This window comes from Triplophysa rosa, linkage group LG8, assembly GCF_024868665.1.
Source record: "Triplophysa rosa linkage group LG8, Trosa_1v2, whole genome shotgun sequence".
Taxonomy (NCBI): Eukaryota; Metazoa; Chordata; class Actinopteri; order Cypriniformes; family Nemacheilidae; genus Triplophysa; species Triplophysa rosa.
This window is the reverse complement of record NC_079897.1, coordinates 13,844,522-13,870,233: the sequence shown is the minus strand read 5'-3', so window position 1 is coordinate 13,870,233 and position 25,712 is coordinate 13,844,522. Positions and strand designations below refer to the sequence as shown.

General features: G+C 37.4%; 1 protein-coding gene across 4 annotated transcripts in view; it reads right to left on the bottom strand.

The window, feature by feature from the left end:
* Positions 1-15,900: 15,900 nt before the first annotated feature.
* grb10b (growth factor receptor-bound protein 10b) overlaps positions 15,901-25,712 on the bottom strand; it is a 124,322-nt gene continuing 114,510 nt past the window's right edge. For all 4 annotated transcript variants that reach the window (XM_057339353.1, XM_057339352.1, XM_057339355.1 and 1 more), the window contains 11 exons: positions 23,950-24,065; positions 20,876-20,950; positions 20,548-20,685; positions 20,306-20,416; positions 20,105-20,203; positions 18,884-18,961; positions 18,389-18,505; positions 18,060-18,126; positions 17,671-17,758; positions 17,479-17,572; positions 15,901-17,136 (listed from right to left, as the gene is read on the bottom strand). In XM_057339353.1, coding sequence (XP_057195336.1) covers positions 16,990-17,136; positions 17,479-17,572; positions 17,671-17,758; positions 18,060-18,126; positions 18,389-18,505; positions 18,884-18,961; positions 20,105-20,203; positions 20,306-20,416; positions 20,548-20,685; positions 20,876-20,950; positions 23,950-24,065 — 1,130 coding nt within the window. In that variant the 3' untranslated portion in view covers positions 15,901-16,989. The remainder of the gene's footprint in view (positions 17,137-17,478; positions 17,573-17,670; positions 17,759-18,059; positions 18,127-18,388; positions 18,506-18,883; positions 18,962-20,104; positions 20,204-20,305; positions 20,417-20,547; positions 20,686-20,875; positions 20,951-23,949; positions 24,066-25,712) is intronic.

The window sequence follows — 25,712 nt, the reverse complement described above, 5'->3', positions numbered from 1 at the left end:
CTGCACACGTCGCCATCTTTTCCTGGAATAAATATCTTCCCTGACAAACTCTCCTGGTGGAGGTAAAGCGGTCACAGACTTCATCGTGAGCAAATGATTTGGACTGATAGGCGTTAAGCTTTTGGGATCAGTCAGACAATCCACAGCAAGAGGCCTACTGTTCACTATCGCCATTGCCTCATATAAAAAGGCCTGTAAGGAGGAATCGTCGAGTCTCTCTGGGTGTTGTACAAGGATAGCACTTAAGACAGATCTTATGGTTCTGATTTGGCGTTCCCACACTCCACCAGCATGGCTTGCATGAGGGGCATTCATTGCAAAATCACATTGTTTTTCAGACAGAAAAATGGTTATTCTGCCAGTGTCAACCTCCTTAAGTGCTTCCCTAAGTTCATTCCTTGCTCCCACAAAATTAGTTCCTTGATCGGACCTTAATTGACGCACAGGGCCTCTTATAGCGATGAAACAGCGTAAGGCATTTATAAATGAATCTGTTGTTAGATCAGTGAGCATTTCAATATGCACAGCACGAGAGGATAAGCAGGTTAACAAGAGGCCATATCTTTTGTACGTGCTTCGTCCTTGCTTGATCAGAAATGGACCAAAGGAGTTGCTCACTGCAGAATTTGCCCCCATTGACTTTCCATAGTAGGAATAAAAACGACTATGGAAAGTCAATGGGGGCAAATTTTGAAGTGAACTACTCCTTTAATACAACTGATACTGTGAGCTACTCAGTGTATTCAGTAGGGTGCTTCAGGGGCATAAGGTATACGACAATAAAACAATGCAAAACTGACATAAAGGAAATTTACTTTTAATACTTGAGTACTTTTAAAAGCACGTACTTCTGTACTTTTACTTAAGTAAGAATCTGTCTTTACAACTTTTACTTGTAGTGGAGTAATATTTGACCAGTAGTATCTGTACTTTCACTCAAGTAAGGAAGTTGTGTACTTCGTCCACCTCTGCAAACCGGTCTCATAGGAAATATGTACCTCTGTACACTTTTTGCAGCACCACAAAATACGTACCATCAGGTACATATTGCTACAGTTTTGAGACACAAAGTGCACTGGGGGCGCTAAAGAGAAAAACTGTATTGGTCCGCTACAGAATGCGTGTCAGTACTAGAGGGCTGCATTGGGTTTGGGCTCCCACGGGACCCAACGTAAATCTCGCGGGAGCTGGAGAATATTTTCATATTACCTCACTGTTCCTAATAAATCTCCATACTGCACTCACTAATTTTCCTGCATTTGAGCCATCATATAAGATATTACTTAATGTGAATTTCTTACATCCTATCTTTCCTAATGTTCTTCCAAAACATACCACTAATGGTCATCCTAGCTAACACAGTTACGTTGTGACGACGTACCTGGACCGGACCATATTCGTTGCCACGACGTACCGTAATAACGTTCCAGCGACGTAACTTTGTGATTCCCATATTAGTCGTGACGACGTAACATTGGACGTTGTTGGGACATGGTGATTACCTCCTGAAGACATACCTGGGACGTGATGAGCATGTCCTAATGACCAAACAGTCACGTTGTTAAAATCATTTTAAAATTTAATTTAAACAATTATCATCCCTCATATGGAGGATTAAATTAATTTGTGATTTAATCTGTGCGTTAAAGATTCCATGTTATGCACAATTGGAGTAATTCTCTATTCAAATATGTATAGAGCACAGTATAACGATTCTAAAACTCAACACAGCACTGTACATCACAATCAGATATTTTATTTATACTGTACATGACATAAATAATCAAAGACTTCAACACAATATAGAGGATTTAAAGCAGATATTTATTGAAAGAGATGAATAAACATTATGTTTAAGCTTAACATTATATTATTGTCTTACCACATAAGTTTAGCAGGTTGCCCGTTTTTAAAAACTACATCAAAAGCTTCTTTAGTCACATTCACAAACATCAGGGTCCGTTCATTTAAGCGCGCCAAATCGATCGAAAATCACTAAAATATGGGTTTACTCTCACATCTGTAAAGTATAAAGTAAAGAAAGAATATTAATAAACCGCTAAAGTAATATCAGGCAGTTACGAAAAAAAGACCGTACCATTTAAATGATGCGAGCGCGTGGCTCTTTGCAGAACAGAAAAGGCACGTGCGCGCATCTATCAGAAGCGCACACTAAATAAATAGAAACGCAGTTTGTGGTATCGAATTAAACTCCTGTTTAATAGCTGTCAGAAGTCGGATTCGTCTTGACATTATAACAGATTTTACTCTCATCATACATTTTCCACACAATAACATAATAAATAGAAATGACCAGATTCATTAATCAAATGACCAGTGTCCAGGTTATCTGAAGACCAGTACATCACGTCGCTTGACGTTCTCCGTGGGATTAATTCACGATGTTATTTGAGGACGTGGCTAGGACGTTTATGGAACATAAGCACAAATTCTAAGAAATGGAACGTTGCAAAGACGTCCTCAGAACATGGTCACAAAGTAATGTCATGGTGACCAAATGAAGACGAACTGGCGACGTCGTCAGAACGTACTGTGTTAGCTGGGATGTGACTTTTTATATGCCACGTGACTTGTAGATACCACAAAAAGTGTTTCCCTTATAGTTTTGCGAAATATGCCTTTATCGTATTGCCTGAAAAAACACCTCATGCGAGCGTGAACATGGGAGTTTTTGCGAAATTGACGTGTTTCCATTGGCCGTATTTTCAATGCGTTATTTCAATTTGCGCATTTTGAAGGGTAATGGTTAGTGTCACGATTTGCCTCTGAACAGATTTTATAAATACTTTTAATTATTTGTACTTGTAAATTGATTTATCTTTAAATAAAACAAGAAACAAATAAGAATCCTCTAATGGCTTTTTAGTGCAAACCATCAGCCCAAATTACGCAAGTAACTACTTGAGCACTAGTTAAAGCCCACATTATGCAAAATAACTAACTGAGTTGAAATCATTTGCTGACAGCTTGGTCCCCCAGTTAAAAAATCCCATCTGCGCCCCTGCCACAAATACCAGTACAATGACAAGCGCAAACCTTAGTAAATCACATTGTGTGATTCATTTAAATAATCTCCTTCCATAAAGTTTGCGTCTGAAGAGGAAACTTCTAAAAATGCATATGCAATAAGGTCAGTTGCAAAAACAGGTTCGTCTACGCTAATTTTCACTGCGTGTCTTTAGTAAATACCAACAGTTCAAAACGCCAAAAGAGGCATTTGTGCTGTCGAAAGCTGTTAGTAAATCTGGCCCTTAATGTCATATTATTTATTATGTTCTGTTATATTATATTAGTGTCACAAAAGGCATTATCAGCAGCACCTCACCAAAAGGCATCTTTCACCCAGGATAATGGATCTGATGAAAGTGGGACACACAACTCATGTGTGTCACATGAGATGTCTCTCTGATAATGGCAAGGAAATGTAAGTATGCTATGTATTTCTATAATAATTTATCCCCCAAACACAGAGGATGCCTACCCGACGAACCCAGTGAAACCTCAGACCTCCTTTCCTATGTTCATATTCTTGACTGCTTCCCCCTGTCATGCATAATGAGTGGGAAATGTCCTATTGGGCAATTCAACTGTGGTGAAATAGTGGGATTATAACACCTAGTCGTATTAAGCAAATCTGAAAATATTAGGCAAACATGAGTTGGAGAAAGTAATATGAACACCTATTGTTATAGGGTTTTGATAGATCTAATAATTCTACTATCTTGTTATTGATCCAAAATGATACCGTAGTGTTGTTCCATCTTGTTCATACGCCAAAACTTATAGATCTAACTATCCTGCAGACTTGGATGTCAGAGGGGAAGAACAGCAGGCAGGAGATGAAATGATGTTATAATAAAATTAACAAAGTTTATTGTAGAGAGAAAACTTAGTTGCATTCAGATGCCCAATCTAACTCTGCCTAGAACTCTGTACTAGAGTTCACTCTATCGCCGTCTAACTTTGAAACACATTGAGCAGAGGCCCGTTTCAATAAGGAGGTTCAACCAACTCTAGGTTAAACCTTGAACTCAGAGTTGGTTTACTTAGAAATTAGAAACTTTGCGTTTTTGGTTTCAGAACAGCTGATTTGAGTTAGTTCAATTTACTCTGGGTATAGGCTTACCCTGGGTTAAGCGTGTGCACCACGACTATAAAAAGCCATCATCAATGGAGATTCACCATGGCAACGGCACCAAAAAAAGCAACATGGTGGCAGAAAGCACTTGAGAGTGAGGCACACTTTCCGCTCTGCATTCAGTGGATTTACTGATGTGCTGAAAATGACTTAAGGTTAATAAACAAATCAATTAATCATTAAATTAATGAAACAACAGAAATAAGACAGAAATAATAAAAAAATCATATGTTCTCACTCGCCATGATTGCTCTAGTTACGCGAATGAGACGTCATGGTGTATAGGACACCTGTAGGGCATCAGACTCTCGGGTAAAATTAGACTGATCGCTGGTTCGACCCTGCCAGGGTCATCTGATTATCATTGTATATCTGACAAAGCAAATAAACAATTTCAAAATAAAGAGCAAAGATGATAACCACTCCATGACCCTCCAAATGTAAAAATTCTTAAACAAAAAATGACAACACCTTTTTAATTTGGATTAAAGTGTCAGGGTTCCTGTTTAGTGTGTCTTTGTTTCCTCTCTTGTGTTGATGTTTTTGTTTCTTGTGGCTTTGTTTCTTCTCTTGTGTAGATGTTTCGTTTCTTTTGAGCACATGGTGTGGTTACAGCCTGCCATGCGTTTTCTTGTTATTGTGGTGTGACCCCGCCTCCTCGTTACCTTGTCTCCTCGTTATTGTTTCAGTCTTCTCACCTGTTCCAATCAGTGTCTCTTCTCTCTCCACTCCTGTCTCTCGTTTGCTTTATGACTTTCACCTGGCGTTACTGTTGTCTTCCCTCTCTCCCCTCCTGTTTCTCGTTTGGGTTTTGATCTCCTGGGAATTGGTGTATGGTCAGACACTACGTGTCCCAGGCGACTTCATTCCATCCTGCACTAAACCGTGGAGCCCGCCCGTGGGACGGTCTTCCCTTGTTGACAAGATCAAAGCTTTTCAGCCAGTGCCTACTTCGCAGCATGGCATGGGGCAGTCATGGATACCCTGGGACCTATGTAAGGCTGATTTTGTTTTCGTTTGCTGTGATGCTCACCGACAATCCCTGCGACCACCTTATGATGGGCCATTTCGCGTGATGGAGTCCGGAGATAAGACTTTCCTGGTTGACATTGGCGGTCGTCCAGAACGAGTTACAATCTGTACAATCTCTGCACATTCTCGTCGTTCTGGAAAGTCATGAACCATAATTCCTTAGCTATCAAAAACAATTTATTAATTTGATAATTGCAGATCTAAGTAGGCTACCTGACAGAGGTGTAAAGAGTACCTGAAAACCATACTTAAGTAAAAGTACAGATACCTTGCAGTGAAAATTACTCCATTACAAGTTACAAGTCACCAATTCCAAAACGACTTCAGTAAAAGTCTTTGAGTATCTGATTTTAACAGTACTTGAGTATTTTACTCATACTGAATGTAGGCTCAAAGCAGCACTAGTCCTCAACACTTAAGAGACATGTCAGTGAAAAACTAGAAACAGTTGATTTGTGAGGTGAGCAATCGCATTTATTTTCTTAAATCATAATAAGACTGAACACCTCAAAATTGCAACAAATCATGGTCGACACCATAACCTACGTCATTACAAACACCCTAAATCTCATTTAAGCTCAAGTGCTCATAAGTAAACCAAAGTCCTTCAAAAAGGTCTCTTCAATATAACAGATAAATAAAATAATGTTAAGTAGAATTAAAAAGTCAAAGCCTTTTTGCACTGGACATGCTGGTTTGGGCCTCATGGCCAGCTGCAGTCATGTCCTCATTTCACATACACTGTTAGCCCTTACCTGCCATTTCTACAGTAATATATTGGCAACACTGTTGCCAGCTAGTTACTGTAGGTGTTTTACAGTAAACTACTGCAATGGCTGTTTGAAGATACATTATTAAAGAATCTATTAATGCACTTAAGTCACACAGTCTTAGATGAACAAGTGTAAATAACAGATGAACACAATAAATCTGTCAAGATTTCACCAGAGGAGAATTAAACACAAACATCAATAACATCTTCACATATTACAGACACCACTTTCACTTTATTTCTGTCATCTGTGTAAGATGGATCTTATTGAGATTTAACTCTAGTTCATAGTGGTTCAATTATGTTTTAAGTCACCATTATGGCGATCAGTGTTTGCTTTGGTTGGACTCTTTGACTTTCTTGTAGCTTTAAAATGTACACTTATACAATAACACTGAAAGGGACTTTACAGGAACCGCAACTTTATGTTTGCTTAGTAACTGAAGCTACATCTGAAAGAATTCAATCATTAAATAATAATAATATAGCATTTAAGATTTATTAAGATATGTTTGGTAAAGTGATTACATGTTATAATGGAAAGATCTCTGTCAGAAAATCTTTCTTTGCAATTGAGACACAGTTAGACACTTGACATACAAACCTCATCAATGGTGACAAACAATCATGAATGAGTTTTGTACTATGTACCCAGCATGCATTGCAGCATGAAGCTGTTCAGTTGATTGTCACCATTGTTGAGATTCATATGTGAATTGTTCATTTCTCTGTGTCCGACTCATTCTATAGGTTAATATTTTGTCTATATAGTGTGAGAGCACTTTTGAAAATTGAAATACTATACATTCTTTTTACTGGTTTACATCACTTCATGGCAATAGTCCCACCATATGGTCAAATTTTGAGCAAACATGTTTAGAGCACATTTAGGAAGAGTTAGTTTTAAAAACAAGAGCTTTTGTAGATGTGTGACCTACAGTAACTAGCTGGCAACAGTGTTGCCAATATATTACTGTAGAAATAGCGGGTAAGGGCTAACCATGTATAAACCGCCAGCGATTGACATCTACCTGATACTGCACTCATATTCATATAAAGAAGCCATGTTGACAAGTTTTTGTAAGTTATGGCAAAATCCACAAGATTGTAGTACCTTCAATGCCCTGTGAATGGCAATATTAATTATAAGATAGGTGGCATGCAAAATGTAATGTGTAATTGCATTAGTCATTACAAATGTAGTGGAGTAAAGAGTACATATACTTGTTCAAAAATGTAGTTAAGTAGAGAGTAAAAGTTGCTAATATCTTTAATACTCAGTACAACTACAAAGTAGCCAAAAAGATACTTAAGTAAAGTAACTAAGTACATTTACTCCAATACTTTACACCACTGCTACCTGAGTTGTTTAGCATAAATTTATCATTTTATCTTTTGCCTTACTTCTGATAAACTCATTCCAAAATCCTTCTGTTATTGTGCTTTCCTGCACCACATATCATATAAAACTTTTCCAGCCTTTCTTTGACCATTCAAATACTTCCCTACTCTTCACTGACATACTCATATCTTCAAAACAACTTACTTAAACCTTCTGTTTAAGCAGAACTGTCTATTTCTATATCAGTATTACAACACTAAAGAATTTCTAATCCATGAACAGGACACAACGTTTATTTTTCATTCTCAGCCCTATGTTTACCTTTCTTTGATAGCTTGTTATTTTCCAGTTTAGCCTGTTTGAATCCTCACATCTGCGTTGTAGGATTTTATACCTAAAGTCCATAACTTCTCTTTCCTGTTATGGTTTTCTTTGTCTATTATCATCATTTCCCATTTATGTCATTTAGAAAAGGTAACAAAAGTAAAAAAAGAAAAGAAACCAGCCTGATGTCTTTTTGTTCTTGATGTCATATTAATTTACGCAACTATTACTGCCTCTGCAGAGCTCTAGAGTGCGACCAATTTGGTCGCACATGCGACCTAATTTCTCAATGGTGCGACTAAAATAAATCTGAGGTCGCAACGGTGCGACCAGCCGTTCGGGAAAAAAAGTCTGTGCCAAAGTCTCCCTGTGGTTCAACAACGTGTACGTTTGAAAAAGCTGTGCTGCAGTCGGACAGAGAGGTGAGTAGCCTAGGCCCGTCAGATAAACAGAGTGGATGATGAGAGAGGATGAAAAGAACGACTGATAACTTTTGCGTTAAGAATGTTAAGTTAAGGCCTGTTCCGTCCGAAAATCATAACCAATGCTCTGACTCGCTAGACTGCGACTAAATGGTCTCATTTTGCGACAAATTTTCCTGCCAGTGCGACAAGTTTTTCTTAATGGTCGCACCGGTGCGACTGTCAAACTGATCAATATATAATTTTTGCGTATTATAAATTTAATGCGCAGAAATGTTATATTGCGCAAGCTGCGCAATGTCACTCATTTTCGTTTCCCCTCCTTCAACCATTCACTTATCAGTGCCCCGCACCCAAAGACGTAATTCGCGGGTTACGGGTAAGAGGTGAAGCGCTCAATCTTGCAATTTAAATAAATATGCAGAATACAAGAATTTCCCCTGCTAAGGTACGAAACAGCAAACATAACGAAATGTGTTGCAAGTATTGTATGCATGTGAAGCTAATGCAGGAAACGTGTTTAAACTTTATGCACTAAACTATTGTATAAAGATCTCTAACAATACTGCAAAGCATACAAAACGTTACACATCACGCTAAATACTATTTATTTGTGAGTCGCTATTGATAGAAGCCAAACGTGTATCAATGCAGCTTTCATGAAGAATAATCACTAAAAGCCTTCAGGTCTCGCGGGTTGTTTGAGATGCGCGCGCCCAGAGAGTCAGAGCACAAAATACTAAACGGAGTTCTCTTTCACGCCTTCTTACTCTGAAACGGACATATTAACACAAAATAACCTAAAAATTCCCATATTAACAAGAAACCTTGTAAAGGTATTCAGTTTGTTTCGTGACCAAACAGTTGGGAAACAAAACACGTGTTCCAGTATATTGCGCGAGCTCTTAAAGGGGCAGCAGCATAATAAAGATCTCTGTTTATAATGTTCATCAAACAACAACGGACGGGCCCAAAACATTCACTGATATTAAAGGAATTGTGTTCTCTTATAAGAGTCGTTCACAACAAATAAAGGAAGAAAGTAGCTTTAAGAAAGATGTGCTTTTATTATGGTAAAGTGTTGAAAGAGAGTTTACATATACAATAAAAATAATTCAATCATAAACAATGATTTGTATTAATTTCTAATTGATTTATTAATGTATTAAACACATTTTAATGAAGTTTTAGTGATTATTTTTTCTTACCTCACCCCACGACTCTGGTGCTATCTTAAGGCTGGTGCCACCAACTGAATAACTTGGTGCCACCTCTCTCAAGTGTTAGTCTAGAGCCCTGCTTTCTTGTAGAATTGTGCTTCAAATAAAGAACTTTATGTTGACCAGATTGTTAGTTAATCATTTACAAGTCAATATTGCCTATACAGCGATTTAAAAAAAATGTTAAATGCGATGCGGTCGAAAATTTGGGTGCACCTAACTTTTGTGCTTAGGCGCACCAGTGCAACCAGTGCAAAAAGTTAGTCTAGAGCCCTGCTCTGTTTGTCTTGGTCTTAAGCCATATAGTTTATCTGACAATTCTGACGATTTTGCATTTATCTTAATCTCTGCATCACCCTTAGTGTCGAACAACATTTCAGTCATTTTTAACCATGACATTATCACGACATATTGAACTATTAGAATCAATAAAACACACACAGTGTTTAACCATGAGCAAAAGGAGGTATCATTTAACTTTTGATTTTTTTGTATGGAGATGACAAACAACCAACGCGCACTGCACTTCTTTTAGGGCTCTTATTTGCAGCGGCTCGATGAGGAGAAGACCTGTTCCCCTTGTCACAGCAATCAACTCACACTGCTTCTCGAGAGAAGACGACCCACAGGATTTCTCACGTCCCTCACGTCTTTTAACGAGTCCGATTAGGTGTCATTCCATCCTGCCGACAACGCCATATGATAGATCTGATAGATTCTACCTTGTTATTGATCCAAAATGATACCGTAGTGTTGTTCCATCTTGTTCATACGTCAAAACTGATAGGTCTAACTATCCTGCAGACTTGGATGTCAGAGGGGAAGAACAGCAGGCAGGAGACGAAGTGATGTTATGATAAAATGACCAAAGGTTATTGTAGAGAGAAAACATAGTTGCGTTAAGATGCCCATTCTAACTCTGCCTAGAACTCTGTCTGTTCAGTCTATCGCCGTCTAACTTTGTCCAACTTCGTCTGACTAGAAACACATTGAGCAGGTGTTATTATACCAAATAGACAGTGGAAAAATACTGCTTCACAACATTGTCTTGTGACGTTATTATGAACCTTTAGAATTAGACCACTGCAAACTCATATCTACTTGTGAAGACAATACAAATGCAGCATCCAACAGAATGTAGAATATAACAAATAACTGAATATAATCTATAACTAATAAAGTAAATATATAGCAAAATAAAGAATAATAATAAAGAATAAAAGGATAAGAAATTAAATGCAACACAAAATGTCAGAATTGTCAGAATGTTATCTTTAGGAAATACACAAACAGGCTGCTTTTAAGAAATTCAGATCCTATGATCTATCAGTTAATATCATCTGTGTAGGCAAATGTGAAAAACAAATGTTGCAGCTATCATTTGTTATTATATATTGTCTAGGTTGCATGCCAAAAAAGGCTTTGAACAAGTTTGCCATGACAAATTGTGTTCAAGCAGTAGTTGATACAAGAAACTGACCTGTCAGATTTGCAAACAAATCATGCGAGCCTTTAAGAAGCATCTGTAACCTTACAGCACAACAAAATCTATTGTGAGGAGGTTTAAAACTGTTATAAAGCATAATAAAGCATGCATGAGATATCATCCAGGTTGTTTCCCTGCCTCGGCACATGAACACAACAGGAGTATGTGTTATATGGCATGGATAACTGAATGGATTGAGGAACATTTTACATATAGCCTGTACACCGCCTTAAGTTGTTCGGGAGAATTTTAGTCAAATTACAATTCTGAACTAATTTAAATGTTATTACATAAATAGATTACTCTTTGTATATTTACTGCTAGATGCCCAACATGCAGGAAAAGAAATTCAGCATGATTTTATTTAAATGCTTCACTTTTGGTGAGTTTGTCTGCCATCTAGTGGAAGTGTTTAATGCTTGCAGCACACCGTAACAAAAATGCACATACAGCAGCATAGTCTTAATATAAAAAAACGGAAAAATATCTAGCATGCCCATTCTGTGACAGGTTTACAACAATTCATGGTAAGTACTGTGTTGTGGCAATTCCAATCCAGTGTCTGATAAATTTAAGCAGAAACAAACCTCAGGAATAACATAAAGTCACCCCACAGCAATGTGAAAGAATGCAAGAATGCAAAGACGCAAGCTGTTATACTGTATATTATTCTTTTAACTGATCCTAAAGTACATTTAAGAACATATTGTGCTGTTTAAAAATCAATATAAACCTCCTTTCTTTGCAGTATTCAAGATATGAAAACATTGCATCTCATTTGTTATTCTGATTTGTTTGTCGCGTTTTCTCCCTTTAGCTAAATAAATTCAAATAACAATAATTTAATTTGGAATTTGGGAGAAATGTTGTCATTGGTTCACAGAATAAAACAAAAATCATCATTTTACTTAAACGTGCATATACGTAGTAAACTCATAATTTTGGAGTGGTCTCTTAAAGCTGTATAATAAATATATATTCACTACAGTCAGAAGCCTGACCTGATGGTAGAGCAGAGAATGGGAAGCGGCGACCTTACAAGAGCTGAGATGATAGAGCTGGATAAAGAAGGATGCGGTCACCTGACACGTCTTCACCACAAAATTTCAAATGCTATTAGATTATTAATGATAATCTTAAAACTATAATTTACCTTATTAGTAAGTTTATGTATTTTTATTTAGCCTTGTTGTGCAAGCTCTGTGGAGCTTGTGCAGAGGCAGCAGCTTTTGCCAGAGGGGAACTGGAATCCCCTGGTTGGGCCTGGGTTCTCCTGAGGTTTTTTTCTCGATTAGAGTTTTGGGTTCCTCGCCACCGTTTGCATACTGTTCTTTTGCACTATTTGCCTGGCCGGGGGGGCTGCTTTAGAATTTTAAAGTTTTACTTAATTAATATTGCATATAGGAATTTATAGTCTGTTATATTTGACCTGTGCTTCTCTCTCCTTTATCTTAAATGTTTGCTCTCACTGTGTGTGCGTACTTGTTTGTGTACGTGTGTGCGTGCGTGCGCGTCCGTGTGTGTGTGTCTATGTCTATATGTGTATGTGTGTTAGTACGTGTGCATATTGTGTGTGTGGAGTGTTTTGTATGTGGGTATGTCTGTCTTCTGTGTTTTCACCTTTTTCTTGTTTTTACAGGTACAACTTTAATTGTTTTGCTTATAGTCAATATGTCTTATGTACAGCTGCTTTGCAACAATGAAAATTGTAAAAAGCGCTATATAAATAAAGTTGAGTTGAGAAGCCATTGTAAAAAGCGATACGTTGAATTAACTTTAAAAAAATTAGGAAACCCGCTTAAAACTGTTAAGTAAATAAACTTCACGCATAATGAAAGAAAAAAGATAAGTGAACTTGAGAGTTACATTGACAAATAAAAGTTATTGAACTAAAGAAAATGTGTTGTGTTCACTTTTAATTTTAAGTTGGACTAACTTAAATGCAATAAATTGTAATTAATCATTTGTAGCTATGTAAATATCTTTGTTCACTCAGGTAGCAAGTTAATTTAAATATTTTAAGTTTACACACAGGCTGCCTGGATCGCGTTATGCTCTGCTCACATCAGGATATCAAAAAAAAAATGAGTGCATGCTTAAAAGTGCATATGAACAATTTATAAACACAAACGGGTTATTAGTTTAGTGTCGTTCACCTCATACAAATATTTTATGTGTGCTTGATAATATTAACACAACGTTAAGATAGCAATGAATTAATGTTTTATTCTAAACAGAATATATCAGTCCCTTATTTGTACAAAAATACCTGAAAAGGTTACAATTAGAATTTGCGAGCCATTCAGCTATTTACAGAACCAGGCAGAAAACATTATCAATACAGATTCTGAAAAGGAGAAATCTTTTCACTTTGTTCATTCCCTGAAAGACATTTGAATATATTCATATTAATGGTCACAACACTTTTTTTGCATTAAGAAAGCATACGCATAGCTTAAGAAATTTTACTGAGAGTTGCGAAAATATTGTGATAATATTCATGTGGTTTGAAATATAAATGGAAATTCTGCTTTACATTACACACTCTAAAAAAAATCCGTAAAAATAGGGCACAATATACTGTATTAATATGAAGGAATTTTACGTGATCATTTTTACAGTTGTTTTCCCTGTATTTTACATTTTGCACTGCATTTTAGCATTAACAAACCGTAAAATAAAGGAAAATGTACTGGTAATTTTCTGCCAGTACTTTATCTGGTTTTTTTACGGATTTTTTTTACAGTGCAGTACAGGTTATGTATTTATTTTTATGATTCATAACAAAAAACAAGACAAACGTGTAATTACAAGCAATTCTAAATATAATTACACATTAAGTGCATGTTCTACATTAAAATGACTCTGAACTCATGTAGTTACATTGTAGTTACTTGTGTAATTACAACGTAAAACAAACAACTGTAATGTAAAGCGTAACTTCTTACATCAAACTGACCAACAGTCATGAAATATCCTCTCAGGCCTACATTAATGAAGAGAGAGAGAGCAAAATAAAGAGAGAGGATGGGCGGGGCTTGAGGCACCTGATGCTTTATGAAACAGAGAAATTAATGTAGAAATGGAAGCTATTTGAAAGATTACATAAAGACACTCAAGGGAGAAAAGGGAAAGTACAGAGGTCTGGTAGTCAAAGACTTAACAAAACGACTCGATGTTAGTTTAATAAAAAGAAAAATACAGGAGAAGAAGTCTTGCCAGTCCACAGGACCAGTTTTAAACAGCCTCCGCTTCAACCCTGAGCAACCCAGTTACATTCATTTCTTTTAAATATAAAAATGACATTTATTTATTTCACCGTTAAACTCTCAACAGTTTACACGTGTCCTGCCAGCTCCTTTCAACAACAATGGAGAAAACGCAAACATTTCCGTCTTTGATTCATATTAAAGAAATATTTCTATAGTATCTACAAGGCATAAACTTGTTAGCATTTTCATAATAAGTGTAGGCTATTTGCGAACATAAGTGAGTTTTTAAAACAGCGATTTAGCTTAATGCTGACCTTCAGTGAGTCCAGTTTTCCATCAGCTCAACGCAAATATAAACAATCTTTAAGGTAAAGTAGCATGACAAAGCAACATAAAATAGATTCAATATATACACACGTAACCAAATAACAGAAATGCACTAAAACAAGTCAAGTTTCTTCATTTTATATGCCATTGTAGAAAGCAATATCTGCATCCATAAATTCAGTGTGATATCTACAAACATGAACAGCTGAAGGAGGGAACAGAGTGTAGGTGTGTCCTGCTGAGCTGCATCTTACATGATGGATAAAAAAAACAAAATGATGAATGTGATTGCACCTTTAACTGTGTTAAGCAGAACTGACATGTGGAAGGTTTGAATTGTTATAAACCTGACTAAATGATGGACTTTAACTTTAAGCGCTGAAGGTCCTATGGGTCAATTTTCACATGCAGTAACATACAATAAACTAACCTTTATGTAACATACAACATTATCTCTGGAAAAACAAGCATAAGCCTATGAAGAAAGATGGGGAATTCTCTAACAAACTCATTCACTAGAACTGAGGCATATTAAATGTGGTTGCTACTCAATATTTAATCCTTGGCTGGCTGATTGTATAGTTCTTATATAAAAAAAAGTCAAGGTAAAAAGTCTGAATTCATTTGCACTGAGCAAAATATGCAGAAACGTTCAAGTGAATAATCGTCGTGCTGAAAAAAGCCCTGCAGTCTCTTTCTGTGGCTAAATAATTTGATGTCGTATTCATACCTAAAAGCCTGTCTGACATGAATGATGTTAGAAAGTTTCATCTTTAATGAAAACTACATTAAAGACATCTACAAACTAGATGTTTCTGTTGCTCACTACAATGTGAATTTCATTTCATGCTACTGAAAACGAACACTATTGGAGATCTATAGCGGGACATTGGAAAAGAATTAGTGTTTAGTTCAAAAATGGGTATCTATCTGTCTTGGTAAACTGAGGTCCAAATATTTGTGAATAAAGATTAGTACTGAACAGTGCTGAGAACAAAAAGCTAAACGTAATTTCAAGTAATCATTAAAATCCAGATAAATAAATAAATTTGTCAAAAACAATACTTAAAAATGATTGCGTCGTTTGCATTTCTCTACGTAACGCTCTTCTGGGTGAACTTGTAGACGGTGGCTATGCCCTTTCAATCTAGCTTAATACATTATAGGTAAACACTAAAAACATGGCTCTTTCTTTACATTGCGTCACAAGTACAAAAAATATCTCTACAGATCTGTTTGTATCTACTGCTACCATGGACAAGGCAGAATGGAGATTGGAAGCCCACCATACTGTGGGTGTACTGTAGCCTGAACTTCACAGTGTGTTGTACTGAAGACAATCGTATGAAACGTGGACTGACAGGCAATATGAGGCTGACAGCACATATAGAGATTCCAGTTGGCTGCTGTATTTCCTGATGGACTGTGACCCAGAGCGGAGCTCCATCGGAGGGTTTAGTGGTTATTTTTCACTCCTCTTGGAAATAAAGGCACAGTTCCTAATGTGTATGATGGTGATGTCTGTAGAAATGCTATGTGCTGCTTAGGGTTACTCATTATTAAGATATATACAAACCTGTACGCTGTTTTTTTTTAAATAAAAAAAATCTCCTTTTGTGTTCCACAGAAGAAAGTCAAACCGGTTTGGAACAACATAAGGGTGAATAGAAAATGACACAAGGTTTATTTTTGAATGCTCACTGCTCATTTAAAAGGATAGTTCACCCCAAAATACAAATTTTGTCGTCATTAATTCACCTGTGTGTGACTCTTTCATCTGTGGAACACAAAAGAAGATATTTTGAGAAATGTCTCAGTGGTTTTGTGTCTATACAATGTAAGTCAATGGTGGCCAGGTTGGTTACCAACGTTCTTAAAATATTAAAATATCTTCGTTTGTGTTCAGTAGGAGAAAGAAAGTCAGACAGGTTTGCGTGAGTATATTTTTTGGGTGAGCTATCCCTTTAAGGAGCATCAGGACATGTTATTTCTCGGTATGGCCAGCAGAGAGCGATGCAGCTTATGGTTTGTGTTCTCCATGTATTTAACAGTCTGCAAAGGCATATGCATTAATGCACGAGAGTTCTATGCTCAAAGCCATGAGCAAATAGCCCCAAATTTGACATAAACTTAAATAATAAGGAAGCAATTGCAAAGGAGACCTGCTTTTGGAAAATCCTACCGATTCAACTCATTACGGAGAGAACGCATGAATTTAACGGCAATGTCCTTTCACAGTACTCAAAACAACTACAGGCTGTCCACATCTTACAACCCTTTCTAGAACAAAGAAACGATGAAACCTGCTTGATTTCTGAAAGCAACAATTGCCATAGCTTGGTTGTTCCTGGTTCACAAGTGCAAAATAAAAAGAAACACGAGATTTAAGAGTGTTCTGCCGGTCGTCCCGAAACCACGACACATTTTCGATTCAGACCGTAGATCGTGAAGAATCCCACTGGAGGATTGTCCTGAGAACCTGATCCGGCCACGTTCGAGTGTGCAGGTGGCTGAAAGATTCAAACGCACACGTTTTCTCCTCCAGAAGATGTTCTGATTGTTCTTCTGATGTTCTCTCTTACAGACGGAGAGCGGCTTGCGGTGTGCTTTTTTTCCAGCCCAGCGGCACAGCTTCAGACCACAGCACACACTATCGTAGTGTTTGTCTTTAGCCACAATCAGGCATGAGGGGGTCATAAGGCCACAGTGGTGCAGGGGTGCTTCAGTTTACAAGGCAGAACTCCTCTGTTCAGCGTGTAAAACTCCACCAGCTGGATCAGGTCTGTGAATTTGGTGGCGCCGTCATCGATGCTCAAGAACATCTGACCATCTTCCTCACACTTGGGATAAAGAGAAAGAAGACGATTCAGTAAATTATTGTAGTCAAATCATTTTACACTGCAAAAATATACAGAAAAATATTAATAATATACAATTATTAAATGAAAATTATTATTAAAATCGTATTAATAGTAATAGTATATACATGAAAATATTATGAAATCCTTCAAATAAAATACAGAATTTTTAACAGTATCTGATTATCTTAAATGATGGTTTTGCATGTTTTTGCTCAGTGTAAAAGAACCCCATCATATACTGTACATTCTCAGCAAGCTTAAGATAATCCAATAAACCAAATAAATGAAATATATTCAATGCACAATACTGTTAAGTCTTACCGGTAAGATCTGGAAATGTTTGATTTTCTGGTGGTGACACATTGTGAGCACAAACGCCTTCGGGTTACTCTGACTGTCCCGTAACAAGAACATTCTGTTGCACAAAAGAAAACTGAGTGTAAGCGTCGAGCGTAACACGGTTAAAGTAGAGCATCTTTCATCATGTTTCCGATAGTAACTAATGATCCGTACCCATCCACACGGCCTTGCTGATGGATCATCTTGTGGGACTCCTCCCGTGGTATTCGACCGTGAAACCACAACTGAGTTCTGTGGATAACTGGACCAGAGACAAAAATGATGATGACAACTACACATTTGATGTTAAGATCTATGTTTCCTTCAGAAGTGTGTGCTGCATGGCCTCATACTGTCAATAATGTTTTGTTGAAACAATGCTTTATGCAATTGGTTGTTGTGAACCAATAAAATTGTAACCTATACACGGTCAAAACTGTTTTCTTATGATTTCTTCTCTTTTCTTGTTTCTTCTTTATTTATTTAGGTTTTGACTGACAGTGTAATCATTATGTTTGTAACATAAGAAACATTATTCTCAAGCATTAGAAGGTAAGCAGTACCTCCGCTCAGTGATGAGGGATGAAGAGGGCTGGGGCTGCCCAGGGTGTTCATGCGCTGACTTCTCTTCTGATTTAAAACACAGTCAGAACACACAAAAGCAATAATCGTTCAAATTCCGACTTCGTGACAATCTGAAACTGATTTGAGCTTATCATTTATATCAGTGTCGTAATAGGAATGACATCCATGTTATTCAGAAAGATCACTGCAGAATGACTGGTACAGTAACACTTTCATTTCAACACTTACTAAAGAATCAGTTGAGAATCATCATAGTGAAAAATCATAATAAGGAAATGAAAAGAATTATCAGATTTGTGGTACTGACTCTCCATGCGTGTCCCTCCTCCATAGCGGCGCACTGAGCCTCCACAGGATTGTCAATCACCCTGCCGATACTCCCTGAGAAATCCATGGCCACCAGAGAGTTCTCTGAGACGCTTCTCTGAAGAGCAAGAAAAATAATTATGATCCTATAATGATGATCTGCACATAGCCTTCGTGCTCAATAAATGAGTCTTGCTTTATTGTGACCCACACGCACTGTAGGTCCAGATGAATGCTTGTGGTTTTCACAATGTTAGCCGAATTGATATTAATTAAACTTATTCTTGAACTCCCTCCTGCGCCTATCTAAAACAGTCTGGATTACGTAATAGCCATAGGACAAGCTGCAGTAAACGTGTTTCTCTGCCAACACTTGAACAATCATTCCATAATGTGACACCATGGCCCACATACTGGCACATGTGTGATTAATGCTCCATCTGTGAGGTACAGAGAGAGACTGGGGGCTGCAGGGAGTGGGGTAAAAGAGTCTTACCACAGGCGCTGAGAAATGTGAGAGTAATGTTTTTCGCTGCTGGGGGATCTTGTAGTTTTGATAGAGTAGAATTCCGTACTAGAATGAAGACAAAAGGGAGTTAAAAAGACAGAAAACATACTACTATTTATAAAATAAAAAAACGTATTGATTCCATAGGTTCATATATTTTCCTCAAATTGTCGGAGTTCAAAAATGTGGTCATTGTTTGGTGAGTAATGTTAAAGGGACAGTTCATCCAAAAATGAAAATTTACCCTCAAGTTGTTCAAAACCTGTAGAAATTTCTGTATAATTTAGAACACAGAAGAAGATATTTTGAAGAATGTGGGAAACTAAACAGTTCTGGTGCACCATTGACCACCAACGTTTTCCTACAACAGTACACTATAAAAAATGGTGCTATATAGGACTAAAAGTGTTTTTTGGCTCGTAATCATAGGGGAACCACTTTAAGTTTTATATGGAACCATATCTTGGTGCTTCAGTGTTTCTTCAGAGGTTCTTCCACGGTTCTTTGGGATGACTGAGGTGCTATATAGCACCGCTTCTGTATAAAGAACCCATTAAGCCCCTGTATGGTTCTTTAGCCGTTCTTTAGAGCACCTCAGTCATCCCAAAGAACCTGTGAAGAACCTGTGAAGAACCTGTGAAGAACCTGTGAAGAACCTCTGAAGAACCTCTGAAGAACCACTGAAGAACCACTGAAGCACCAAGATATGGTGCTATATGGCACTTAAAGTGGTTCCCCTATGGTTTTTTAGAGAGTAGTGCCCCATAGTACTGACTTGGTTACAAACATTCTTCCAAAAATAATTCTTCGTGCTCAGCAAAACAACAACATTTGTACAGGTTTGGCACAACTTGTGGGTAAGCAAATGATAAAAGATTTTTCCTTTTTGGATAAACAATCCCTTTAACACGAGAGTATGAATGATTTTGTAATGGCATCTGATTTGAACTCAGTTTGTCTTTTTCTACATTCACCAACACAAGGGTTCAAGTTCTAGATCAGTCATTGAATCACAGAAGGTCCTGGGTAAGACGGCAGACTCAGGAACAGTTCCTAGGTTAGCATGAAAAGGCTTAATCAGGTTCTAGGTTAGCCAAGAAAAAGGTGTGGGTTCTAGATTGGCCAGGGGAAAGTGGCAGGTTCTAGATCACTCAATGGAAAGGAGCTTGATTCTAGATCATCCAATTAAAAGGGGGTTCCACTACCAACCTTAAACAGTCTAAAGGCCGTCATCCAGCACGTTCTGCTCTGCTCATCATCCGCACACAACATCCTCAGTTCTTTCAGTTCATTCATCACTTTTTTAGGCTGCAAACAAAACGTCAGCTGTGTTAGATATTAAAGTGGTTTTTATTTAAATTTACAAAACCTCTGCTTCTATGTTTTTTTAATCAGACCACATGAACTTACTTTTATGCAGAACACATAATCCGTCGGTGCATTGTGCAGTTTTCTCTCTGTTATTACTGTAAAGACATTGCTGTCCTCCAGGTCTGCTAGTAGCTGTAAATGCCTGGGCTCCTGTGAACGATCAACCAACAGCTCATGTCATTTAATGGATAAGGGGGAGAGGGCACTAAAACAGCATTCAGAGGGGAGGGGGAAGGGGTCTGTACGGGTTGCCGTCGCAGCGTTTACTGAAGTTAACCTACCTTCGACATTCCTTTTGTTGAGATGTACAATCCTGACCGTCTTAACAACACATACAGTTTCTTCCACGATTTCCTGCCCATCTCTTTCACATGCAAATATCCCTGGATCTCAGGACAACTGCTGGAGTTTAAAAAGATCTGAAGACACAAAAGAAAACCACATTTTTACAAACATTTTCTAAGAGTGTGTATATATATGAGTGAGAATGTACACAGTGTTAGTTGCTCACTAACACAGCTGTCAGATGGATGACAGGAGACAACTCTTATCTGGTAAAGAGTCAGAGATGTATGAGCTGACGTGAGATAAGGGAGAGATGGCACGTACCTGCAGGAGCTGAGACGGGGGAATGGTCCCATTGGTCTCCTGACACCATGCCACCATCTGCGCAGGGAAAAAGTTCTGTGGGAAAAAAATCACAAGCATGTTAAGAAACTGTAAGATAAAAGATTTATTCTGCTTTTGTGCATTTACCGAAAAGTAAATAATTGATTATGAAACTAAACGAAACATAAAAATCCATTTTAGTCTCCATAAAAGGTAGATGAGGTCAATGTAATGTTAAGTGTCTCTTATTATAAGTACAGTGCAAAGTTCAACAAACAGTGATATGAATGCTTTTTCCTTAACATTATAATAGTAATGTTATTAAAGGAGTAGTTCACCTTCAAAATGAAAAATCTGTTACCATTTACTCATATTCAGGTTGTTCCAAACCTGTAACCATGTCTTTGTTCTTTCTAAACACAAAGGAAGATATTAGGAAAAATGTCACCAACCAAACCGATCTTATCGGTTTGACTCCCATAGTATTTAATTTACTTACTATGGCAGTCAATGGGGGATGAGATCTATTTGGTTACTGACATATCTTTCGCTGTGTTCATAAGAAAAAAAAACAAATTTATACAGGTTTGGGACAACCTGAGGATGAGTCAATGATGACCGAATTTTCATTTTTGAGCGGACTGTAACTTTAATAGATTGACCGTGTAGTGACATAACAGCATCTGATTGGCTAATACTGAACTATGCATTTGTGCATATAGAATAACACATTCAACACCTTAAAGAGTACATAACATGAGATCATGAAAATTACATTTCATGCAGTGTGTAATGTGCCGTGTTTGAAAGTAAGCAGTCTGCCAAGTTGTAAATCCGAAGGTGAATGAATAACAAAGTTATTGGCTTGGAAAAAAGGGAGTCGACTCAGAATCATGCAAACGAGTCGTCCCTAGTCCGATTCGCGAACCGCCACAGATTTACGTCATTACATATAGTCCCTGCCTACGTTTTGCTAGGACTTCCCGCGAAAACTTCATTCTTCTCACCCAAACACTGTAGCTCATGAGCCTCATTCGCGGTAGACCAATCACAGCAGACTAGACCATCTGACCAATCACATCAGACTAGGTTAGCGGAAAGGAGGGGATTAGACAGATGAATCGCGGAATGATTCATTTGAGATTCAGTCAAGAAGTAAGGTAATATTAACTTTCTATTATTATGAAATAATAGTGTTTTTTCACCTTCTATGTACATAAACTTTTTGTTGGACACTCCATAAACCAAAGTAGGACCTTAAAAACCCCTAGTTATGTATTCTTTAATATACTGAACCGACACTATAAAATTATTCATAGATACTGTATGCAATCTAACTCAAAACATGTTTATACAGGTTATAACATGTAAAGAAAGGTTAATCTGCTTTAAAGTCCTAGTGAAAGTAAAAATTACAATGCCTATTTTTTCATGAAATATTGCAGCTTTTATTGTAAATAGTTTATCAATGTGGGTTATTCTCTTTTTAAAATTCGTGTGCCCTCAGAATCTTTAGTTAAAATCTGATAATGCTAGGGATGTAACGATTCACCGTGAGCCGGTTGAAAATCGGTTATAATGAGTGACGATTCAATTCGGTTGAGGCTTGAACTGAATCGCAATACATTTTTTGAACAGCAGGGGCCGCTATTTTCACTGCAAACCTAAACGTGGATGCTGATATTTCTTAAATGCAAAAAAATCCAAGAAAAGCACAGACAGTATTAGTTTGTTTATATTAAAGAGACTTTTTCTATTATTAATTTGTTATAAAATCGCAGTTTACTTTTGTTATTTGAAATAAAACATTATTTTATTATGCAAAGAAACGTAAAGCATTTAAGAAATAATGCAAGGGAAGTTGTTCATTTCTAATTTGTTTCAACTCATTTTTTAAAAATAAATCGTGAGTAAATCGTGAATAAATCGCATCGTGAGATCAGAATCGTGAATCGCATCGCATCGTGAGCTGAGTGAATCGTTACATCCCTAGATAATGCACTTCCTTCTTGTAATGACTATCCATCTTAACTCCTCCTCTTCAACTGTCAGTCTGCTGCAGTACCATTTCAAAGTGCAACAGCTGTTTTTATACGTCCAATCAAATCGCAGAGAAAGACAAAAGCCACGCCCACTATTTTTATCATTAGAAATTCCATTTCACTCAGAAATGCGTTAAAATACGGAAGTAAAAACGATCGCAACCTCCGGTTCACAGGGACTTTAAACCAGTTTGGTGAACATGAAAACATCTTCAACAAAGGAAAATGTTTTGTAATGGCTGTTCATGAAAAAAGCTTATTTTGTGGTTAAGGTGGATGAAAGAAAAACAGGGCAATTATTCAAAATCGTTCGAGAAGCTCTTTGGTCCAAACAATTGAGTTTTTTGATTTCAAAAAAGCAATTACATAAGCTTTTAAAAAACACAAGCCTGTCACCCATCGCCCCTTACACTAATGACTTTCCATCAGTCCCGGGAATTGACAAAATAAGGTCCAAAGCTTTTTGTTGCATATCAAAAAAAGTTTCAAGATCGAATTCCAATTGCCAGTGCCAGTGCTAATCATTTTTGAGTTACACGAAAAATAAATGTGACGCATAAACGATGTGTTCTGTAGATCTATATTATGACTCATGAAATTCATGTGCCTTTAAATTCACTTCAATGTAAAATTAACCATCATATACTGTAAGTAAAGTATAAAGTAAATATAAATGGACAGGTTAATATAAATATGATTATTAAATAAGCAAAAGAGTATCAAGTATATAGTTTACAGTATATATATAGTTTTCTGGGTTAAATTACAATCTCACAGATTTACATTTCCGGGCAGCTGAATTAGCGCGACCGAATGTTTAAAAAAGTGTTTTATTAGCAGCCCAAACAGCATGAGGCATGGCTTTCTTTACGACTGCCTCAGAGCAAATCACTGAACTGGAACCGTCCGTCATGTGATTTCTGCGTCTAGTGAGCAAAAATGAAAACATCCACTAATGCAAGTGGGAGTGAGAAAGCGAAACACAAATAACCTACATTTATTGTCATTCTCATCGGTCTGAGACGAACTTACCAAAGGACTTTTGAAGAATTCATATTTGGCATAGTTCTTTCTGAAGAGAAATTTACTCTCGCTGCTCATGGACGCCTGCACTTGGACGACTAGTTCATGGTCTTCTAAACATCTTTCTGTGGAATGATTGAAAAAAAAGAATGGGTCAAAATGAGTCACACACACACGTACAGCGTTTTGTCCAAAAATTTGTTTTACACGTATGAAAAGGTCTGTGACAAAAAAAAAATGCATGTCTGAAACTGAAGAGCTGGACGTGGTGTAATATTTGCATCTTGAATGACATCATTGTCTGTTAGTATTCATCCACGCAGACAAAAAATAAACAGGGTGAGCGATCCCTGGCTGATGAAAAGAGAGTTTGTCTGGAGGAGAGAACACCCCCCCAACCTCTCACTCCCCCACCCCCCTTCAGCTTAACCAACAGAGGGACTTTCTGACTAACAAACACAACATCTGATCTGTGCATACATCCTTTCCCTCTTGCTTTCTTCCTCACAATCTCTCTCTCAACAGTCTGATGGATGGCAGGACTAATGCGACCCATGACCGGTGAGAAAACCCCCTGAACGCACACATGAACCGCACACATGTTCTTGATCGGACTGTGGAGCCGGACAGAGAGCTTGCCTGGCAACAGGAAGGTATTGGGGGGGTAGGGTCAACTCAGCCCTAAACACACAAAAACTCAACAATATACAGTGAGAGAGCTGGGAGTCACATTGCATGTAAAGTTTAAGGGTCAAATTCAGTAGGAACAGATCCGTGACCACGGCACACATACACTTTGTAGTTTGTACAGTGTAAAGTATAGGGAAAAAGCCTAAGACACACACGCTTTAATCCACTTTACAACGCAGATCTGGTTTATGACATTTTCCTCACATTCATCTTAAAGTGACACTTGGAGATGCAAAAGTACTCACGCTGCTCCATCATCCCGCTGTTCAATATTTGCCTTAATAAAAAGCGAGTCGGGCGTTGTAGAGAGATGATGTCATACTCTGCTTAACCGCACTTCACACTTTTCCAGCACAGTGGATCCATAACAAATGAGAAACGGACATGCTTAGGCGGTTTAAGCGCTAAACCGGCCTGTGTGACGAATATAAAATGCAGCGCTGGTCCAACAGAACAGAAGAACATTCACATTTGTTTTTAAATGCAGTATTTATGGCACAATAGTTCTGTAGAAACAATGAATCGCAGTACTTGAATGTTATTAAAATGTCCAGTTTAGGGTTTAATAGAAATGTCTCCAGGATACCAAATACTGAGCTTGCAGAAAACAGACACAAGGAAATGTTCTTTCTTTTGAATAAATGCTGAGACCGGAGCTGGCTGTTATACTTTTTTACACCAGTGAAGACTGATGTGAAGATAAATGTTAAATCTAACAACATTTCGGCGACAAACAACATTTCTGAACATTTTTGTTACTATTGACCATGAATAAAAATATGTTTAATAGCAGAACATGTTCTTACAGTGAATGGGGCAAGTTGTCACAGGAGCTTCTATTAAACAGCCCTTTATTGGTTTTCCAGCAAAAATTTACATTTAAGATTCAAAACATAACTAAAGCATAATGGTAAAAGGAACTACTGTTTTGGACAACACATATTGCAGTTCATAAATTGTATGCATTAATAATATTTTCACATTTGACAACATGTGCCACAACCCTCTCTGCTGAAAAAAAAAACAATCCTCACAGAAATTCTAATGGTTTCTATTAAAATACCATTATGAACCATTACCTC